At 38.2% G+C, this 24,138-nt stretch overlaps 1 protein-coding gene across 1 annotated transcript in view; it reads right to left on the minus strand.

Annotated features, from left to right (window-relative positions):
• The window catches only part of Fat3 (FAT atypical cadherin 3), a 526,046-nt gene that overhangs the window by 93,321 nt on the left and 408,587 nt on the right, over nucleotides 1–24,138 (minus strand). Inside the window, exons 6-8 of the mRNA XM_013028825.1 lie at nucleotides 23,254–23,393; nucleotides 8,118–8,393; nucleotides 5,013–5,223 (exon numbers count right to left, since the gene is read on the minus strand). Coding sequence (XP_012884279.1) covers nucleotides 5,013–5,223; nucleotides 8,118–8,393; nucleotides 23,254–23,393 — 627 coding nt within the window. The remainder of the gene's footprint in view (nucleotides 1–5,012; nucleotides 5,224–8,117; nucleotides 8,394–23,253; nucleotides 23,394–24,138) is intronic.

Raw genomic sequence — 24,138 nt, forward strand, 5'->3', positions numbered from 1 at the left:
TCTGAAGTAGGAAACAGAGGCCTGTCTAGCACAGGAAGATCTGGGATTGCTGAGAATGGGTGAAATAGAAGAGGGGTAAAGAATGGGAGACACAACTTGAAGAATGTAGAAAAGGTAGGTGATGACATAGAGCTTGAATGTAGTAGACAGTGTAAAGCTTCATCCGTGCTTCCTTCTTTCTTCCTCAGGTTTCCTAAAACATCTTAAGCTGCACTCCTACTTTGCATTAAGTTTCTTGCTCTGTTTTCAGATTCTCTTAAATCGGAAGTAAAAGATGGGCTGGGAAGGTGGCTCAGTGGTAGAGCACTTGCCTTGCATGCATGAGGCCCTGGGTTCGATTCCTCAGCACCACATAAGCAGGAAAAAAAAGCTGGAAGTGGCGCTGTGGCTCAAGTGGTAGAGCGCTAGCCTTGAGCTGAAGAGCTGAAGGACAGCACCCAGGCCCAGAGTTCAGGCCCCATGACGTGACCCGCCCCCCAAAAAAAAGAAGTAAAAGATTTTGGCCTTTCACCTATATCTGGGGTTTTCCTTTTTTGTTTTTATTTTATGAGAACTTCAGTTTATAGCAGAAGTATAGGCCATTTCAATCTCTAAGTCATTAAGGTAGGTTCCAGGATCCAGAAACAGTTATAGGCTGTGCTAATTGAAATATACAGCGAATTCTACTGTGTGCATACTTCTGCTACATACTTATTCAATAAACTGTCATTTCTGAACATGAAAAAGGGTTAAATTCAACAAAGTATTTTTAATAAGTTTTTTATTGTGAAAATACTGTAGAGGGATTACAGCCACATGAGCAAGGCAATGAGCACACTTTTCATTAAGCATTGTTGCCTCCTCCTTTGTTTTCCCCCTCCCTCCCACCTCCACAACTACACTCTCCTCTCTCCCCTCCCCCACCCCAATTGTAAAGTTCGTTTTTTCAACATAGTGTCTTGTACATCTCATTTTTACAGTGGGTCAACCTGTATCCATATTTAAACATTTTATTTTTTTTCCCTTCCCCTCCCCAAATTATACAGACATCAAATACAATGAAAACAGGGATTATACTGTGGGGGAGGAACATACAAAGCAATAAAAAAAAATCACATGGTACCTTACAAATACATTAGAAACAATGGCAAGAAAGAAAAAACCACTTGTGTCCCTATCTTGGGGTTCATTTTGCTTAACTTCATCTTATCTGGTCATATGTACATAGCTTTTGACTTTTTCTACTTGTCCCAGACATATACTAGTTATTGCAAATAAGGGAAACCATGGGGCCTATGTTTCTTTGGGCCTGGCTTACTTTAATTACTTACTTAATATAATTTTTTTCCAAGTCTTTCCATTTCCTAACAAATGAGGCGATGATGTTATTCTTTCTGATGGAGGCATACAACATTTTCTTGATCCATTCATCCACTGAGGGGCATCTGGGTTGGTTCTACAATCTAGCTATGGTAAACAATGCTACAACAAACATAGTTGTGCTGGTAGATTTAGTATGGTCTTGTCTGTGATCATTTGGGTGACTGCCCAAAAGTGGGATTGCTGGGTCACAGGGGAGCTCTATGTGGAGTCTTTTGAGGAACCTCCATACTACTTTCCAAAGTGGTTGAACAAGTTTACACTCCCACCAACAATGAAGTAGGGTTCCCTTCTGGCCACATCCCCTCCAGCATCTGTTGTTATTAGAGTTCTTGATGATAGCCATTCTAACATTATTTTAGAGGCTAGAGAGGTTGAGCATTTCTTCATGTGTCTATTGGTCATATATAAGTGGGCTAAAGACTTAAAGAGAAACTTCTCTGAAGAGGAAACAACATATCTAATGAAAAAGTCAATGTGGTTCCAGCTCCAGAATATAAATACTAAACAATTCTATTTCTAATATTATTATAACTATTTTATATTTCTACCAAATATGACCATTTGTGACATAAAGGAGTTTAATGATCTTATTAGTAAACTTTTGCAGTTTCGATTAATAGCACCATAGATTTGAGCATTTGTGCCAATAATCATGGCATCTGAGCAATGGTCATTTTCCAGTGATGTGCAGGCATGCAACCCTGTTTGATGAATGCAAACAGACCAAATCTCACTGCTCACTGGCTACCATGTGCTACCTCAAAGTTTCTAAATATGACCTGTCCACCTCTGGGCTCTCAAACACTTCTTCATCCCTAACAAGACCCACTGTGGGCGGGATTTAGGGAAGACTTGGTAGGTGTGCTGCCTGAGCAACTGTCTATTATTTTGCACTTTGAGGTGCTGCCCCTCTTCCACATATCTTATCAACCCATTTTTTTAGAATCCAATTCTGCTTCCTCTCTCCTTTTTTTGAACTCTCAAACTCTTCTTTGGCTTTTTTGTTCAAGGCTGGCACTCTACCACTTGAATATACCTCTACTTCTGGCTTTTTGCCAGTTAAGTCTTAGGGACTTTTTTTCATGGGCTGGGTTTGAACTGTGATTCTCACAGCTTAGCACTCTCGGTAGACAGGATTGCAGGTGTATACCACTAGCACACATTTTATTCTCTTCTTCTATTCTCAAATCTTTAGAAATCAACCTCTGCTTATTTTCTTGAAACCTATCACTTACAGATTTTTGGCAAAGAGACCAAAGCTGTGCTTCTTATTTATCATTATTTATCTGGGATGCAACACAGTGCTTGACACAAAGAAGGTACTCAAAATTGATTTGTGAAATGACTGAGAAGAAAGGAACAAGTGAAATACTCTTTTTTTTGGGGGTCCGGTCGTGGGGGCCTGAACTCTGGGCCTGGGCGCTGTCCCTCAGCTCTTCAGCTCAAGGCTAGTGCTCTACCACTTGAGCCACAGCACCACTTCTGGCTTTTTTCTTTTTGCTTATGTGGTGCTGAGGAATCGAACCCAGGGCCTCAGGCATGCAAGGCAAGCGCTCTACCACGGAGCCACCTTCCCAGCCCCTACAAGTGAAATACTTTTAATTACCCATATGCATCTTAGAACCCCCTATGTCTCCTTCTTATGTTACCCATTGGCACAGCATCTCTTCTGTGCTGCTTTAGAACTGCCCTTGGTACCCAAGTATCAAACTGGAGCTAAATGTAAGACCTGAATCTCTGTGTACCAGCTCTGCCTCAGTGCTGCAGGCCAAAAGCTTCAGCAGTTACTTTAGAGGCCAAGCAAAGAGATAGAAAATTTACAGCCTACCAGTAAACAGAGTAAAATCTAGCTTATCTGAGGTTTGTGAGACAAGTTAAATAAAACATAACATTTTATACAACCACTTGTCAGTTGGTTCAAAACGCTAAAGCATCTGGTGTGCCTCTCTCTCTCTCTCTACCCCCTGGGAGACAGTTTGCTTGGCTAAGGCCAGGCCAGCCCCTGGGTAAGGCTGTTATCTCCATCTCTGAGGGGCTCACCATATACTAGCTCTGAGAAATTTGTTGTGCTCATGATAATTCTCATTAGCTTATTACATGTAAATTCAATGATCATGTTTTAAGATATCAACTATTCCTGTATTTTCTGGAAATTTATATTTTCTTAATAAAGGATGTTTTCAAGAACTAGCCTTTCTCTTTTGCTTCAGTTGATTGTTAAATAAATGACCTGTAGCTTAAAATGGAAGTGGAGCAGCCTTTTCAGATGGATGGTAAATTAAATTATTCCTTGAGAACCTTCAAATTGGTGTAAAGCTTTCTGTATCAGACAAGTAAAAGTATTATTCTTACTGATAAATAGAAAAAGCAGGTGGACATTCAAAATTAAATATCTAGAAAAGATAATGAATGAACAAAGAAAAAGAAGACAAGATCAGAAAACTATCCATAGACAAGACAAAAAATTGTTGGGTTAGATGACTTTTTCTGTGATATTTAATCAATCATTTGTGTTCAAGTTTCTTGCTACTACTTGCAGAGTCAGGAGAACTATGATTACATAATGAAGTGATAAAAGTGCCTGTGATACACAGAGCTGTAAAACAGTATTACTAAGAAAACCTCATGGACACCACAAAAGAAATGGAGGAAATTTCTTCCTTTACATGGTCATTATGAACCAACATTTTGTCTTAACCCTCCCCACCCCGCCCGCCTTTTCATTTAGTTAGTCCAGACTCCTGTAAGATGTGAGCACCTAATATGGGAAGATTTTTAGATTTTCACTAAATGCAGAGACTTTTATAGAAGGTTATTGGCTTTTCTGTTTCTAACATTTCTATTCTAAAAGTGTCATTCTAGCATGCCTATTTTAATTCAGTGACTCACAAAATGCTCTTCATTTAAATGAAGGGAAGGAAGCTTTTCCATTGCTGGCATGAAAGGTGCTTGTATATGGCATTATGCACAGCAGACAGGAATGTTGCTGAACGTTTTGGAAATATATGCCTTGAATATTCAGGATAGACTAAACAGTGGAGAAAAACTGAGTGGATAAGAGGTATTTGTCAGGTTTTAGTCTTATGCCTTGCTTGGGCATTCATTTCTCTGTCATAAATGTTTCCAAGATAACAATTTACAAACTGTCAGTAAACTATAAAGTCTTTTTCTGAATGTTTAATCAATTTTTAAATGTCAAGTTTAATAAAAGAAGTGTGTTAGTTACTATGTGTTTGGTTAAACAAGAGACTTCATATCTATCAGTTCTATAGTGTTAATCATGGGTAAGCATATGGAGATTTATTCAGCCCATAGTTCACCAACTATATATAAGATTCAGTTCCTAGGACAGCCCAGCAGCCCTTAGTTGATAGACATTCTGGCTGTTCAGTTTGAGACTATGCTTATAGGTAAAGGTTATTAAACTCATTATGTACTTCTAGTCTTTTCTCCATTCCAGAAAAAGTCTAAGATTACTATCGATATTGAAATGCTAAGAATCATCACACAAACAGATAGTTTACTTGGCTAAAATATTCATTTGGACACGTTTCAGTGGCAGCCATCTGAATTTTATATAGTTGTGATACACTGCTGTGGGCCGAAGGTCATGCATCATGCTGAAATCTGCGCCAGTGCTGCACTCTCACCTGCTTCTATGGTATATATGAGTTCTGCATTTTCCCCTTTGTCTTTGTCCAGAGCCGTTACTTGCAGAACAGCTGATCCCAGAGCAGCCGATTCAAACACAGATGCTTCATACAGTGGGTTGGTAAAGTAAGGGCTGTGATCATTAGCATCTTCCACATTCACAATGACTCGGGCCAAGTTTCTTCGATAGGGAAACTCCTGATCTCTGACCTTTAGGCAAAATACAAGAAGCAGTAGGACTAAAATCTTGCATTACAAATCTTGCATGTGGCTACATCTGTAGGGAAAACACAATGAGATAATGCATGCAGAGTGCTTGATCCAGTCAGTCCCAAGCACTTGGCTGGTGCTCGATAAGGGCAGCATTAACAAGAGAAAAACTATGAGCCAAGTGTTCTACTAATGTCTGGAGTGAATCAAGGGTGGGGACAATATCATTTTATCGTTTAGCTGATGCTGGCCTATAGTCAGTGCTTAGTTGGATGCCTGGATACCATAGATCCAGCTCTTGGTTCTAGTCCCTTCACACAGCCACTTCCCTCTTGTTATGTGGATCTCCAATGCTCATGGAGGGTGGATGGAAGCACTGTTGGAGGAGAAGCTGAGTGAGTTTAATGTGTACAGTGTTAGCCATGAATTGCCACTCATTCAGAACACATTTATCGTCATCCATTATAAGTAGGTCTTTGACTGGGCATCTGAGCTCTAATGGTTCAATAGCAAATTAGATGTATTTTCTATCCTCAAGAAGCCTAGAGTTTATTGGGAAATATAAAAGAGACATAGCCTGTAATGCCAAGTCGTAAGTGCCAGCCTAAGTGCACTGAGAATGGCCTCTGAGGGAGTGAGAACCAAACATTGCACTGCGCTTCCTGGAAGAAGCAGGAGAAGCAGGAGAGTGCTGGCAATGTCAGCATGTGGCACTTGCAGGCAAGAAGATTCAATATTTACAAAGGAGGGATGGAGAGCCCTTAGGACTGATACGATGAATCCAATCATAATTTCTAAATTTGGGAGCCCCAATGCAACCTGACCAAAGGTTTTCCAGTCTTGCATATGGCAGAAGCTTATAAACAATTGGCTTATCAACCAATTTTGGTAATTCTATATAGCACTAATCAAATATGTACTCTTAGCTTGCTTAGTTTTTGACTGTATAACTTCAGAGAGTTGTGAATGAATTAGAAAATACATGGACAACAGCCATCAAGGAAAGTGTTTTTGTTCTTTTTTGAAACGAAATGTATACTTAGAAGGAATGAGCAAAATAACTAAAGTAGCTTAGCTTAGAGAAAGGTAGCACAAAGGAATCATTTTTTTTGTTTGTGTTTTTTCCCATATTCAATTGTAGATGATAAATTGTGGAGGGTGACCAAACTAAATTCTGAGTTTGTTAAGGAAAAAATGAACAGAATGACTGGAAGAACCATGAGAATGGAGTTAGTCACCAGCACAAGGCTTCTCCCCTGGAAGAAACAATGCAAACTCGGCAAAAAAGAAATCATGCAAATTCAGCAAACGTGAATGTGCTGAATATCTAAACACTGGGCTGCCACACCCAAGGATAAAGCTGAAGTCAATTTTGATATTCTTGAAATCTAGGTCAATTGCAATTGAACATCAGCTCAAAGGGTATAGGGACTTTGTCTCTTTTGTGTCCTCAGTGCCTAGAACACTGCATGGTAGGCAATTATGTGCTTGACAGATAGCTGTTGATTGAGTGAATTCAAGGACAGAGAGATGCATGTGATGCCCTCTGCAACTCACCCCTCTGTTCCTTGGAGTCTTGGCTAAGAGGCATAGTCTGGAGCAGGGCTTTCAACTTTCCTCTTGCTAAAGACTTCCAGTCTCACAAGGTGAAAGGTCATAATTAGTGGGCTATTACATTCACTCTTCATGTATTTAAGAGTGAATCAGTGTATAAGATTAAGTCTTGGTCAGCTTTCCTGGTTGCAGGAATACAATGGGGTTCTAATAATCTGTCATTGCCTTAGAGTTGTTGGAGGGATGGACTATAGACCATAAATCTGTCAAAGACAACTCTTTCTTCTCAATTATGTAAAATAGCCAAACTTTACATGTAGGTAGGTATGTGTGTATGCATGCCCATAATGTGGCTTGAATTCACAGCCTTACACCCTTGCTTGGCTTTTTCACTCAAGGCTGATGCTCTATCACTTGAGGCACACCTCTACTTGTGGTGTTTTGTATGTTATTAGATTTGTCTGCTAGGGCTGGCTTCAAACTATGATCCTCAGAGCTCAGCCTCCTGGGTAGTTAGCCATTGGTGCTCAGCCCAAACTTGAGGATAAGGAGGAAATGGAGGATAATGCAGTCAAGACTTCAGTGTATATACTACAATTTAAGAAAAGTAAGGGAAGAGTGAGTCGAAGAGGGTGACCGTTGAAAGGGGTGACTGATCAAAATAAGTTCGATTTATAAACTGCTTTGTAAAATGGCAACCCCTTTGCACAACTATTTAAAGATAATAAAAAGCTTTTTGTATATAAAAGAAGCAAGGCACCTTCAGTACTTTGAAGGAACATAAATTAACATAATTTGAGACTTCTCACTTTCTGCAGGCCTTATTTTGTGTCCTCAGTTTGTGTTGAAATATCTTTTGTATGCTGGTGTTTGCAATCAACATGAGGTCCAACTGCCAGTGCAATAAGTGACAAACTGGATATCAAAATACTTCCAAGGACAGTGCATGGCACAGACTGATTAACTGATCACCCTTGTGATTAAATTACAAGGGAATTTTTATAAAAGCTTTTCAACATGAATCTTCGGGATGCATACCAATCCCCGAGCCCAATTCTTCCTTCTGTAGCCCTACAGTCAGCAGCATTTACTGAACAGCTAGTTTCTGCAGAACCTATCTAACATTTCATTTGGTAATATATATAGAGAGAATTGCTATCTAACCACAGCAATGCTTCACTGAAATAAAAAAGGTAAAACTGAATGAGAGCTGGCAGTGGAAAAGACTGAATTCATGACTGCTTACAAGACTGAAGGGTTCTGTATTGCTGAAGACTAAAGTGTGTGTCTTGACTAGTTCATGGCTCTGTCAGGAGAGAAAAACAGCAGCTGGGTCTTACCATTACATTGAGAATATGCTTGTCCTGAGCCTCGTGGTCCAGCCTCTCGGCAGTATATAGAACACCAGTGTTGGGGTCGATGCGGAACTTCCTCATGCTGATGGAGTCGATGCTGCTGTGGACAGTGTAGCTCAGCTTGTGTTTCTCGTCTCTGTCTGTGGCTTCAATCTGCAGGATCTCTGTGTCTGGAAGCACATCTTCGGAAATCGTCACTTCATAACTTGGCTGAGAGAATTCTGGGCCATTATCATTATTATCCAGTACTTTGATAAATACCTATAGTTACAAGAAGATAATACTGATGACTAACTCTAATTCACTCATTGCTAATAAAAGAACAAATCCTTTCCTTCCTCCCACTCTGTGTACTTTGATCCTAGATTCTTACAGCTATCTCAACATGTAGGGAAGCTCGTGTTTAACAAAAGAAAACCCCAACTCTCTATAATTAACAATAAACCAGCAGTTCACATTAGCAGGTACATAATAAACTATGAGTTAGTCAATATTCTCACTATTAATTCAACAGCTGAGACAGCCACTACAAGGTGGTGATTCCATGGAATTATTGGAGGCATAATGTAAATGATAACAAGGTGACCTTCGCCTGGGAAGTTCTTATTTCCTTAAGTTCCCATTGTGTGTGCTTCTTCTCATGGGGGATTTTTGTGACAAGACAGGGAAAGCAGTACAGAAGAAGCAGAGGACAGGGAGGGATGGACAGAGGTGCACTCTATGTAATCAGAGCTGCTCAACCAGCATTCATACCTTGTGGCTGTCCTTCCAATGGGAGGGGTCTGGTCAAGGTTGCAGTAGTTAAAATGCAGTTTCTAAGTTGTTTTCTTTCATAAGGCACTTTGTGATTAAAATCTCCAAAAAGCAATTGTCTAATGAATGTGCACATGCTCATCACTCAGCTTTGACAATGACATCTATCAACCTGGTTTCATCTGTCTTCCCATTCATCCCCACCTGCTACCCCAGCATTGTTTTTGAAGTAAGTCTCATTTACATGGAATTTCAGTATATATCTCAAAAAGATAGGGACCCTAGGAATAAATGCAAATGTGCACAGTAGCAGACACAATAGCATAGTTGTACATAAATGGCAATAATAGTAATTTTTAATATGAAATACTCAATTCATGTTCAACTATATCTATGGGTGCCAGTCCTCAGAGCCTGACCACTGCCCCCAAACTTTTTGTTCAAGTATGGTGCTCTACACATTGACCCACATTCCTACTGTTGTTTTGGGTGGTTAATAAAAGATAAAGAGTCTCATGGACTTTTGTGTCCAGGCTGATTCTCAGACTCCTGAGTTGCTAGGATTTTTATAGACATGAGCCATGCACAGCTAGATTCCTTTTTAAAAAATTCTTTGTGCCTGTGCTGGGGCTTGAACTCAAGACCTCATGTTATTGGCTGTCCTTTTTTTTTTTTTTGATCCAGGCTGGTGCTCTTCCACTTGAACCATAGCTATATTTCCATCTTCCCCATTTTCTGCTCAAATCCTGAACTGTTCTTTTCTCCCCAAAGCCTTGATTTCTTTTCAGTTAAAAATGGCATTTGGACAACCACTTTGGAAAGCAGTATGGAGGTTCCTCAAAAGACTTCACATAGGACTCCCCAATGACCCAGCAATCCCACTTTTGGGCATTTACCCAAATGTTTACAAACAAGACCACACTAAAGCTACCAGCACAACAATGTTTATTGCAGCATTATTTACCATAGCTAAGATATGGAACCAACCCAGATGCCCCTCAGTAGATGAATGGATCAAGAAAATGTGGTATATATACACAATGGAATTCTATGCCTCCATCAGAAAGAATGACATTGCCCCATTTGTTAGGAAATGGAAAAACTTGGAAAAAATTATATTAAGTGAAGTAAGCCAGGCCCAAAGAAACATAGGTCCCATGGTTTCCCTTATATGCAATATCTAGTATATGTATGAGTCAAGCGGAAAAGGTCAGATAATGTGATGTCAGGAAAATGAACCCTTAGATATGTATTTTAATGTTTTTTTCTTTCATGCATGTGTTTCTAACACATTTATAAGATGATCTCTTTGTTGCTTTGTATGTCCCTCCCCCACAGTATAACCCCTGCTTTCACTATATTTGATGTCAGTATAACTTGTGGAGGAGATGGGGAAAAACCAGTTGTTTAAGGATACAGGTGGACCTGTTGCAACAATGAGAAGTACAAGTTGTCATGTCCAAAACGAGCTTTACAACATCGGTGCGGGGCGGGGGAAGGGGGGAAAAGGAGAAGGATTGGGATGGGGGGAAGGGGGGAGGCTGGGAAGGGATGTGAAGGATAAACAAAGGAGGAGGATACAATGCTTGGTAAGAAATGTACGCATTATCCCGCCCATGCAATTGTAACCCCTCTGTACAATATGTTCACAAATAAAATTAAATTAAAAAAATGACATTTGGAGATCATATACAATTATTAGCAATACTTGTTGCTACAGATTGTTTATGTTTCAATTTTTTATTAGGCAGAGTTAGGAAAGAATTAAAAAATAAATATTTCATGAGTTCATACTGACATTTCCAATTCAAAATTGGAGCATCAGGGTTTTTAACTAGCATTATTGTTTTCTATTTGTTTCTCTTTTCCCTCACAGAGACATTTCTCTTATTCAATGACATGGTCAGAATTAGCCACTTTTTCATCTAAAATACATGCTCAAACTTTGGAATAATAATACAGCATGGGCACTGCAATTATGTTACAATTAAGGCCATTCTAAACAACTTAATATTAATTCTCAGGGTTTAAGTAGGAATAAGAAGTTGTATTAGTAGGAATATGAAGTTGTGTTAACATGATTAAAATTACTTAGAATAATTCTCCAATGAAACATAGCAATGGCTGGATACACCTTAAAAATCATTTGCTTTCACTTACTTCCACACTTGGAGTTTTATTTTAGAATTTAATTTTTTAAGTATATGTAAAGGTACCAAACTTAATGTTCGAAGAAGTTTGGTTTCTTTGCCCTTTCCTCTTTACACTATTCTCTCTTTCTCCAGATGGGTTCTCAATGATTTTTGTCTCCCAGGTGACAATTGGAGAAGCTCTGAAAATGTCTACAGGCATTTGCTATTGTTATAACTACAGGAAGGGACTTTGCTGATATCTAGTGGGTACAGACCAGGGAAGCTTCTAAGCACATTCACAAGACAGCAGAAAGACCCTAAAAATAAAATATCTGACCCCAAATGTCAATAGTGATACTGTTGAGGAACCCACACTGTATCCTATATCCTGTAAAACAGAGATAGGGACTGTTCCAATAGGTAGAGATAGATATATCATACTTAACTAACTAGTCCACCATTGATGTTCATTTAAGATGTTTCCAAGTTTTGCTCATAGAAATAGTACACAAAGAAGAGCCTTCTACCCATGACTTTTAATATTTCTGTTGGCATATATTTGCACTGGAATGACTTGATAAAAGGATAAATGCTTTTGTAGTTTTATTTGGTATTTCCATATTTCCTCTCCCCCAAGGCTTTATTATTTTACATTCTCATAATCAGATGTAAGAATAACTGTCTCTCATAGATTTGCCAAAAGAATATGTGATAGAAGAGAAATAATATCTTAGTGTAGTTTTATTTATCATATTTCTTATTATAGGTGAGGCTGAGCATCTTTGCATATATTTAAGAGCCATTTGCATTTCTTTTTCTGTGAAACTATTTATAGCAGTTCATTTTTCTACGAGTTAAATGGTCTTTCTCTTTATTTTTGGAAACTTGGAGATACAAAATGCAAAGTTGTGTGTAATTTTGTCATGAATTTTATTTTGCTCACAGTGATTTTTTTGCTATGCAAAAGTGAATATACCAATCCTTTTCCTTATTGTTTTTGGATCTGAAGTCATAGTTTAGGATATTTTCTGCACTTGCAGGTTATAGATGAACACACAGTTTTTCAAAACATTCATATGTTTCATTTTCTTTTCTTTTTATATATCTTATTCTCTTGGAATTTTTCCTGGTGTATTATATGAGGAATGGATTCAGTTTTATTTTTGTTTTCTTTGCACATGGCTCAGCAATCATTTCAGAGCTCTTGTTTTAGAAAATTTTCCTTTGATCGAAGAGGCCACTTTTATTCTCTAATTTAGCATATGAAATTAGTATGGATTTCTCTTTATTTCTGTGCTGGTATTGGGGCTTGAACTCAAGGCCTGGGTACTGTCCTTTAGCTATTTTGTTCAAGGATAGATTTCTACCATTGAACTACATACAGCCTTTTGCTGTTGTGTTTGTTTTCTTTTTAATTCCAGCCTTTTGCTGGTTAGAGAGAAGAGTCTCATGGACTTTCCTGCCTGAGCTGGATTTGAACCAAGATACTCAGTGTCAGCCTCTTGTGTAGTTAGAATGAAAGGCATTAGTCACTTGCCTTCTTGCTAGATTTTTCTATTCTGTCCCAATGGTTCATCTGTGTTTTCATTCAACAATATACCTCCCCCACAGTATAACCCCTGCGTTTACTGTATTTGATGTTGGTATAATTTGTGGAGGGGAAGGGAAAAAACAAATCATTTAAATAGGGATACAGGTGGACCCACTGCAATAATGAGATGTACAAGTCGTTATGTCGAAAAACGAACTTTACAACTTTGACCAAGGGATGGGGTGGGGGTGAGGGTGGGAGGTGGAGATGGGAAGGGGAAACAAAGGAGGAGGCAACAATGCTTGATAAGAAATGTACTCATTACATTGCCCATGTAATTGTAACCCCTCTGTATGGTATTTTCACAATTAAAAAAATATATACAAAGCATTTTAATTGTAGAGGTTACATAATACATTTTGATATTTGCAAAAGAGGGATCTCATTTTATTCTTGCAAAACTTCCTTACAAATGTAAGAGTCCACTTGTATAGAATTTGGCAGAAACTTCATAGTTCTAAATTCAAATTATGGGAAAAGTATAGGTTAACTAAGGGATAACTGTCTTCTTTAGAATTTAGTCTTCTCTCCAATGCCAGGTTTTATCTTTTTACATTGTTCAAATTACTGGTTTGTTTGTCTGAGGTATTCTAAGCAAGTTTTGAATTCTTTTTAGAATGCTGCTATGATCAGTATAATTTTCTTTTGCATGCAAGATACCTTTTCATTTTTTCATTTTTGGTGATATCTCTAGGCTACTGATTTTTGTATGTTAATTTTATAACCTAATATTTTACTAAGTTTTCTTATAATTTGCAGTACTATTTTAAGGTAGATAATTACATCACATGCCATGAAGATAATATTAGTTTTTTTCTTTATAATTCTTAGGGCACAATGACTTTGTTTTGTCTTACTGCATTGTGTAGTACATGTTACATTCTTGAGTAATAGAAAACTCTGTGATGCTTCTCCAGTAAATAAAATGCTAGTATTTGACTGCAACGCAAACAATTATTCATTTAAAAAATAATGGCAGCTAAAACATGACTGTGCTCATCAGCAGCTGCACAGTCATCCCTCTGATGCAGATAGGCTTTTCCTAATGAGAGAAAGGAAGCAGTGCTGTCACTTCTGTACCAAGACATGGCGCAACATTTGTCCTGGAGTCAGTACTTGAAAAAAGGTTGAGATGTGCGCCAGTAGTTTTGGGTATTATTTTTAAGTTCAGTGTATTTACAAAACCATGCTTGATTCCTGTCATATCAATTCTTTCCTTAAAAAAGCTCAAAGATAACTTAGTTAAGATGCTAAAATATTTAATTTCACAGAGCTAGCTATATAGACAGGGCCAACAAACCTATGGTGCCTTCATGAAATCTGAAAGTTGATGTGCTTTTGAAAAGCCTGCCTCTTTCTGCTTGCCTAATCTATAGTCAGAACAAGTGTTTCTCTGTCAATGACTTCCTGCTCCCTATTTGCTTTTTAGTTCCCACAGTTGGGGCCATTTGTGAGCTTCTGAACTAACAAACAAAGCAAAGCAACTCTCAAAGAAGTTGTGTTCAAAATGGTAATTGAAAGGCCTGAAGAAGTACAATGGAATCAAAGCTGGAGAAAACCCCTATATAGGAAGCCTCTTCAGAGCTGGTTTCTGTACTACCCACCACAAACATTTTGGGTTTTGTAGGCTTTTCTAAGCTAAGTCTGGGCAGATGCCAAATTCTAATTGATAAAGACTTTTGGCTTGAAGAGCTCACCAGGTGAGTTGTAGGGTAAGAGCTTGGTCTTTTATTAGAACCAATTAAGTCCTAAATTACTGAAATTCTGTTCTGCCTCTGCTGGATTTCAGAACCATATTTTAGACATTGAGTAATCAAGATTTCAAAGATGACGCCCCATGTACTTTTCCTCATAAATTTTATCTTTGAATGTATGTGTAGAAAAATCATCAGCCTTCACTCGTATTACAGCGGATAAATAAGTGTCAGATTGATAATCCTAACTTTTCAGTAGAGGAAGCTAAGCATTGATGGCTTACACCTGTGAGCTTTGCTAATCAGAAAGCTGAGACTTGATAATCACAGTTCAAAGCCAACCTGGGCAGAATAGTCCACTGGAGACTGTTATATCCAATTAACTAACAAGTCAGTGGGGTAAATATCAAAGGATCATAAGGACAAAACAAGAGGACCACACCAGACTCAAACCCACACCTTTTGAAGCCAGTTTTGTATTGATTCCACTATACCACTTTGTAGTACATTTCTATCATAAGCACATTAAGAATAAATGTATGTAACATATGTCCGCCAATATTTCTGCAAACATCATAGGTTTGTTTGCCATGAATTTTTCTTTTGTTCTTTTACAAAATAGATAACTGGTATGGCCATTCACATGTCAGGAACATTATTCATGAGATTATTTTAAATAGAAAAGCTCCCCGCTGTCTTTAAAATTGGAACTGATCTTCAAAAATTGATTTTCTCATACAATGTCAGGCATATGTCTATTACACAGAGTGAGATTCTATCTTTACTTCTGAAAACAGACATCTACAATGTAAATGCTGGCTTGCAGACTTATTTATCTCCATGCAGCTGTAGTATCCTCAGATTTGCTTCATCTAAATATACAAGAAAGGTTTAGGGCTGCTCCCTTTTCTCTAGCTGATCAGAGTGGATAAATAAAAACCCTGGAAGAGAGGAGTGGGCGGCGCAAATCTCTTAATCTTGGCCTCATTGAATAGTGTCAACAAGAATGGTTTAATTAACTCTCCCCATTTTGAACTGGAAGAGATTGGAGAGAAAGATAAAACAAAGTCCAAATCCTTAATGTAAGATATGCTTCCTAAAGTGGGCCAGTGAGGAACTCCTGGGAGAGCACTTAGAGAGCAACTGAAATGAAGGTCAAGTCTACCTTTGGAATGAGGTTCCACACTCCAGCCCCAGGGGGTATAGGACTTGCAGCAGAAAAAGGATGCTAAGCTTAACAAACTCTGTTTTTGAGTTTTAAGAATTTAGGAGCATTTTGGAAAGAGATTCTTTAAAAAAATTTTTTTTTATTGTGAAAATACTGTACAGAGGGGTTACAATTACATGGGCAAGATAATGAGTACATTTCTTATCAAGCATTGTAGCCTCCTCCTTTGTTTCCCCTTCTCATCCCATCCTCCCCCCACCCCCCCACCCAACTCTCCTCCCCCCCACCAAAGTCATAAAGTTCGTTTTCGATATAACGACTTGTACGTCTCCTTGTTGCAATGGGTCCACCTGTATCCCTATTTAAACGATTTGGTTTTTTTCCCTTCCCCTCCATAAATTATAACAACATCAAATACAGTGAAAGCAGGGGTTATACCATGGGGGAGGGACATACAGAGAAACAAAGAAATAGTCTTATAAATGTGTTAGAAACAATCGCATGAAAGAAAAAATTTGAATACATATCTTAGGATTCATTTCCCTAATATCAACTTAACTGACCTTTTCTTCTTGACTCAGACATATACAGTTATTGCAAATAAGGGAAAGCATGGGACCTATGTTTCTTTGGGCCGCTTACTTCACTTAATATAGTTTTTTCCAAGTCTTTCCATTTCCTAACAAATGAGGCAATGTCATTCTTTCTGATGGAGGCATAGAATTCCATTGTGTATATATACCACATTTTCTTGATCCATTCATCTACTGAGGGGCATCTGGGTTGGTTCCATATCTTAGCTATGGTAAATAATGCTGCAATAACCATAGTTGTGCTGGTAGCTTTAGTGGTCTTGTTTGTGAACATTTGGGTAAATGCCCAAAAATGGGATTGGTGGGTCATAGGGGAGTTCTATGTGGAGTCTTTTGAGGAACCTCCATACTCCTTTTCAAAGTGGTTGAACAAGTTTACACAATGCAGTAGGGTTCCCTTCTGTCCACATCCCCTCCAGCATCTGTTATTATTAGAGTTCTTGATTATAGCCATTCTAACTGTGGTGAGGTGGTATCTCAATGTTGTTTTAATTTGCATTTCTTTTATGGCTAGAGAGATTGAGCATTTCTTCATGTGTCTATTGGCCATCCTTGGAAAGAGATTCTTTTAATCTCAGGTTTGATTGTGGAACATACAAATCAGAGCTACTTTTTCTCTTTATAAACCCAAAGCATGACTTGAATAAGAAAAAACATATTAAAAGCACAAAATGACCTATCCTGAGTTCCTGAATCAAATTAATATAACTTTTGGATTATCATTTGGCCATCACCATATCTGTTTTCTTTCACAAATAACAATAAAAGTCACACACATATAATTTATAGCTATCAGGTGTGTTATTTCAATTTTAAATTGAGAACCAGATTCCAAGAATGTCTTCATAATCTCTTTTTCCCCACTCCTACAACCCATTAAATCCCAAAGAACAAGTACTTCTTTCCCCTACTAACTGAATCTGAGAGAGCAAGCAACTGTCCAATGGCATGACCAGCCACTGGTCAAGCATGGATGTGAACCTGGGTCATGGAATTCCCAGTCAGTGATTCCAAATGGCTTCTTATATAAATCAGACTATAACTTTTGTGTAGGGGAAAGTTCAGAGATGGTATATGATTTTTTATTTTTATTTTTTTTTATTTTAATAAGTTTTTGATTGTGAAAATACTGTACAGAGGGCAAGTTACAAGGGCAAGTTAATGAGTACATTTCTTATCAAGCATTGTTGCCTCCTCCTTTGTTTTTCCCCTACCAACCCTTCCCTCCCACATCCACAACTACACTCCTCCCCTTGCCCTCCCCACTTCCACCCCCCCCCCGTCTAAATTGTAAAGTTGGTTTTACAACATAGTGTCTTGTACATCTCATTGTTACAATCAAAATGTTTAAATATGGATACAGGTTGGTATATGATTTTAGAGGGAAAAGTTGGGCTTATCACTTTACAAAGGTACTTCTAGACATGGCACCTGACAGGCTGAGTCTTAAGTCCTACAGTTCCCAAGGCTACAGAGAAACAAATCTTTAAAAAGAGTCTTGATAAGTCTTATTATACAAATATTAGGTCTTATATATTACCTTGTATTTTTATTCACTGACCATTTACAAGGGCCATATTCTAGATTCATTTAGATTTGCTATGAAGACAAAATATCTTAGGTTTGTTTGGCAAATGTGTAAGGGAAGTTGTTTAAATTCTTCCTGTCTGGGCTGGGAAGGTGACTCAGTAGTAAAGTGCTTGCCTAGCATGCATGAGACCCTGGGTTTGATTCCTCAGCACCACATAAGCAGAAAAAGCCATATGTGGGTCAAGTGGTAGAGCACTAGCCTTGAGCTCAAGAGCTGAGGGATAGCATCCAGGCCCAGAGTTCAGGCCCCACGACTGACAAAAAAAATTCTATGTCTTAGGAGGGTTTTGAGGAGGTTGGATTCCATTCTCCCAGGATGCATGGCTAACTGTGAGACACTGATTATCCATAAGTACCATGTTCCCTAAAGAGCCAGATTTTAAAATGTCCTTCTTGTAACTTCTTCCTTAGCACAAACAGTGAGGATTCAATTTTGTTTGAAAGACCTCATAGGATAGCAGTTTCTACCATTAAAAGTTATTGTAGTTTAGAATTTTTAAACATCTCACAGTTTGGAAGGCCAAAAGTCAAAGCCAAAATCAAGGTATTGGCAGAGACATGGTTCTTTCTAGAGGTTCTTGGAATGAATCTGCCCCAAACTCTCTCAGATTGTAGATCTGTGGATCAGAGCTAGTTTCATGTTAGTTGGGAGCCTCTTCTGGTTCTTTAGCAATACCTGCATTCCTCATTGCTTTGTTTGCTCCATATTTAAGCCACATGATATTGAAATCTTTATCCCTCAGAGTCTGAGACTTCTGAGACTTTCCCTTTTGTTGCCTCTTTTCTGACTTGTGCTGGAGAAAGTGAACTGGTAAGAGATTCTGTGATCAGGGTAGTCTTTGCCTCACAGTCTAGAATTCCCTTACTGTCTTCATCCTAATTAAATCTCCACAGTCCCCTTTGTCATACTACATAACATATCAAAGCCCTGAAGATTAAAATATGGATACCAAGGGCTCACCATGACCCTAGATACTCAGAAGGCTGATAACTAGGGATCATAGTTTGAAGCCATTATGACCAGGAGAATCCATCTCCAACCAACAAAAAGGGAGAAGTGAAGGTGTGGCTTAAGTGGTAGAGTGCCAGCCTTGAGTGGAAAAAGCTAAAGCAAAGCTCCCAGGCCCTAAAACTCAAGCCCCAGTTCTGGTACCAAAAAAAAAATGTGGATATCTTGAGGACTTTGGGGGGTGAGGAGTCAGCCTGACTACAAAACATAGCACCTGTATTAAGTGACTTCCCCATCTTAAGTCAATTCAAGTTGCCTTTTTTAAAAAAAATGTGAGTCTACTAGTCTTTTTCTGGCAAGATAGTATGTCTCAAATTCCTGCTGTATATTTGGAATTTGATATTTCTCCAAATATTCCTAGCTCTGTTGTATACTAAGGGATATGTACCTACCACAGTTCAAGAATGTCTCTGACAGTCTGGTTGTCATGCTTCTGTATGTGTGTATATGTGTGGTAACTCCATCCTCTCTGACCATTCACTGTTGCTGCTGTTTATGTGTTCCTGGTTCTACCTGGGGAATCCCTACTCCTCCCTTGCTTTTGCCATCAGGACTTGTTCATCCTCTACTCTTCTCCAGCTGACAGGGAAGATCATACCAACTCCCTCAACCCTTACTTTCTTCTCTTCTAAGCCTAACATCAGTGTTTATCCTTGGGCTTCTAAGAGGTCAACATGATGACCCCATCCATAGTATGCTATATTGTGAAAAGTACAATCATATCTCTTACAAAATAAAGGAAAACTGCATAATGCAGAGCCTTTGCTTGTTTCACCAGGAGGGATTTTTTTGTCTGTTTGTTTTATAAGTATTGGGATTTTTTTCCTTGCATTTAGTTCATGGGCATCTTCGTGACTTGAAATCCACAGTGTCTATTCCATTACACTAGACAATCTCAGTAAGGAAAAGCATGCTATGCATCATTAATATTGTAATCCTGGGACACAAAAATCCCATGAGAATTGGAAAAACAGGACAACCTGAAGATGAAGGAGGATTTTCATGTCCACACAGAATCCCCAAGGCTCTGATTTATTTGACATTTGTGAAATAAAATTCAACATGCTGTTTAGACTTGATGTGAATCCTGTGTCATGTGTGCCTTCTGATCCCAAATGAACAAAAGAAAGAAAGTCCCTAACGGAATACTGAACAGGTGTTTTGTGGCTCCAGAATATTGATTTAGTTCTACAAAGAGGGGTATGTTTGATGAAATCATTAAGTTGCGTAACATCAGAAATTGGAGTGTGCATTAGTGGTTTCTAAAAGAAATCTAGAATAGCTTTTATTTCCCAATCATCTTTCATTAAAACATTTATGACATTGAAGATATTGACTGATTCAGAGCACCAGTCTTGTCACCCTTTCCAGGGAGGCCTTGGGCAACTGGAGGGCCCAGATGGCAATCATGTCTAACAGCCTGCCCAGGCAGAGGGATGCCTTGCTGATGGTGATGATGTCACACAAGCTTATGCTTTGGGAGCCCTTAGCTCTCACTTCTTAAGAAGATCATGGCTCTAGAAACACAGTGTGAATGGGGTATATCTTGTTAGAAAGTCTCTTGATATGTTTTATTAACCTCTGTAACTTGGCCCTACCAAGAAGGTCCTTCAAATTCACCTTAATTTTCTAACTCCTTCTGAAATACTCTGGAAATAAGTCTGTTTTTCAGTCTGAAATAAAACCAAGAAGTGAATTCTAACAATTTATGCACCCAGGCTTACAATATATGTTTCTCTGTTGATTTTCTTTAGAAATGAGGCCATTTAATTTATATGCATTTAAAATTTTGTATTACTGGCTGTAAGATGATGTATAGTTTCATGTCTGGCCACTTAAGAGGTGAGGCAGAGGGTAGGTAGTATGTGCCCAGTCTAGCCTAGCAGTCATAGATGAGAGACCTCATCTAAAAAACAAACCAACATGCAAGCAAGCAAATACTCTTAATTACTATTACCTCCAGCACTTATACAGCACATGGTATGAACTGAAGAAATGGCTGTAGAATGAATTTTATTTGCTTATTTATTTCTTTTAAAAGCTATTAGCATTCAAATTGTACAAGTGGGTTTCATTTGGACATTTCTGTATATGGATATAATATGCCATGATCAAACTCCCTCCCTCCATTTCTCTCCTCGTCATTCCTCTACCTCCCTTCATAACACAATTTCAATGGATTCCATTGTCTTAGTTTAATAAATACAGATACTATATTTCAACCATAGTCACCTACATTCATCCTCACCATTAGGCCACCTCCCTCCTGCTGGTCCAATTGCTAACATACCTTGCCTTACTTTATTTCTTATCTAGCCTAATGAAAATACAAAAGTTTGATTGATATGTGTCTTTTTAGATATAAATAAATATAGATATAAATTTTATTGACAGGAATTAGTTGTGTGGCTTTTTGATTCAGCATACCTTTGATTCCGCAATAAAACCCTTGAATAAATATTTGGTATCTACTACTCACTCACTTATCCTAAAAATAACCAATGGGTACCCATAACATTCTGGACAAGCCAAATGCTACTTAATTCAACTAGTACAAACTCTAGAGAAAAGTTGGGAAATGAATATGATCCCGTGCTTCATTTGTATTTTAATCAAATATGCCTTCCATTTCTCAATTGTAGCATTCAAAAGTTGAGGTTGGAGATGCTAAGAAATGGCTGCTTTTCCAATCTAATTCAAATTCACATTTATAGTGAATTAGCAGCAATGACTTTGCAATACAAGTGGTTGTTTTGTATTAGTGTCTGGGGCATGCATTTACACTGTGCAGTTCCCATAGGACTTTAGCCTGCAGGTCTTTTCCTGTCTTGGTGTTAGTCTTGAAAATATCTGAAGCAGTAAGGCTTGGATGGGGAAGACCATGTAATTTATTGTCCCAAGTGGGGCTATTTTGAGAGTGAATGGGGTAGTATTAATAACTATGCAGGACAACAAATATAAGCAGGAGTCTTTAAGGCAAAGAGTCACAAAGTCATCCTAGTTACAGGAAGCAACACAGGTTGTAGGATTATAAACTGTCACATGCTAGCAATTTGTGTGAATGTTGCTCTATGTTTCTGTGAACATTCAAGTAAAAATAAAGGAAGCTGTACTAAAATGCACCTTATTAACTTTTTCAACTTCTTGATGATCAACTGACCCCTCAAAAAAGAATTATCATACTTTTGGAGATAAAAGGCAGTTATTTAAATAAGCACATAAAATGTGCTTATAAAACTGCATAGTTAGAAAAGCTTACATCATATTTAAAATGAATCAATAATTGCTTGTGTTAGGGTTGGCAAAAACTTATCCTTCCTACCTGAAGCATTATATTTAGAAGGATTTTGAGGATACAGGAAGGACCAGTGGGGGGAAAAATTTGGTCAAAATTAGTGATGCCTTCTAAGCAGGGATTGTGTGTGTGTGTGAGAGTGCACATGCGCCAGATTGTTGCTGTAACAAGGCTAGGTCCACTGGTGAAAAATAAGATGGAATCTTATATTTAAGGCAAGTCTGCCTCATTCTTATCTAGTATCATATATGTGTCACTGTGGGAAATATTCTGTGGCATGTAAGGAAGCCATAGATTTTCTCTACCTAGTTCTCCATGTCCTTCTCTATGTACTCAAGACACAAAATATAAGAAGTGTCCCAAGGTCTACTGTAGGTCGGTCCCTAAGGGTGTGGCCAGACAGCAGTGCTTTGGACCTCTGTCCACATGCAGCGGATCCTCTGTGCAGCCAGTATGAACCCATGACACATCCAGGTAAGGTAGCTCAAGTTTATACTCCTAGCTACTTGGAAGGTAGTGGTTGGAGGATTTCAATTCAAGAGCAGTTTGGACAGAGAACTTCTCTAGACTCCATCTCACTCATCGCACCCAGGGCAGGGAGCAAGTCAGTCCCTGTCATCCTCACAGACACAGGAAAGCACACATAGAAGGATTGCACTCCAAGCTGGCCTGAACGTAAAGCCAGACCCTACCCTGAAAACCAAGACAACAGTGAGCTGGAGACACTGTATCTGCCTACTAAGTCTGAGGTCCCTGACGCCATGAGACACCTTGTTCTTTATTAAGGTTGTGTGAACTGGAATATGATATCGCTTTTTAAGTATTCTCTATCTTTAACTTTCAGTGTCTACAAAATCAGAATGATGGAAGGTGTGACACTGATCAAGATGTATTGTAACTCATACACTGACATGCTGAATATATGTCCTTTTGTCCAACTACTTAAAGATCTTAAAGATAATTTAAGAAGTCAGAGGATGACTTCTAGGTGAGTTAAAGCAAACACTTTGGATAAAAAATCCACCTCTTTGCAAGTTCAAGGAAATTAAATTTTATAATTAAAGAGATAAGGCAATAATGAAGATATGTTGTGTCACTCACACATAAACAATTGAAATTTCTTGAGTCAGTGAATGTGTATAATACAACAGATCAGTTCTTTTGTTCACATGATTCTTTTGGACACTGTCATCCAATGAACATATCTGATTACTTCCTAGACATTTTTTTCCTTTCTTGTACTTCTGACTTTAGTAAATCCTTCCTCATTCCTGATACTCAGTCACAGCTTCTCACCTGAGTGACAGCAACGTTTGTCCCATCGGTGACTTCCACGCTCATGTTGTAGATGGACCGCTGCTCTGCATCCAGAGGCTTCGCAATGACGATGGTCCCCACACCCTTCTCTGCATCAAAAGAGCTGTCAAAGTTCCCCCCTGGGGGTTTCACAGAAACAACACAGAGTCAGCACACCGAAGTCATTGCATGTGCAGAAGCATATAACTTTACAGGGGCTTACATAGACATATTTTTGGACAAGCATCCATACAGTTCCAATTTGTACATCTTAGTGGGACTTCTTTATTTCTCACTTAATTTGTATTTCAAAACATAGCCTCTAAAATCACAAAAATGCATTTCAAAGAAAACCTCAGCAGTAATGTCATGAGTAGTGAAGCATAAGTTGACTCCATAAAATATTTAGAAAGCTAATAGCTCTTTAACCCCTTGGGGCTTCTGTGCTATGACATTGAAAATCTTTTTGTTTTTCTGAAATAGGAAAAGTTCTAAGTTAAGAAATAGTTGAATTATCACGAATAAAATCAGTAGACACTTCTAAGCCTACTGTAGGATTTATAGTAAACATTTTGCTGGTAGAGTTCCAAGTTTCTCAATTCAATGTCAGAAATAAAATGTTAAAATAAATGGTAGACTTCTACATGATGGGTTATTTATAGAAACTTTTGGCCATATTGACAGTGTGAATTAAATTTCTTCTAAAAGAGTAGAAAGTTTATGCAATCAGCATAGAAGGGAAGGCAAACACTAGCTTACACCACAGCAATGTGTAAATCAGTTTATATAAAAAGTTATTTTTTTCCTTTGTGGGTCAGATAAAAATCACTGTCTGGAAATGATATGTATGAAGTAGTATTGGAATTGTTGAACAGTTTTTATCTC

Source organism: Dipodomys ordii, unplaced genomic scaffold, assembly GCF_000151885.1.
Source record: "Dipodomys ordii isolate 6190 unplaced genomic scaffold, Dord_2.0 Scaffold114, whole genome shotgun sequence".
Classification (NCBI taxonomy): domain Eukaryota; kingdom Metazoa; phylum Chordata; class Mammalia; order Rodentia; family Heteromyidae; genus Dipodomys; species Dipodomys ordii.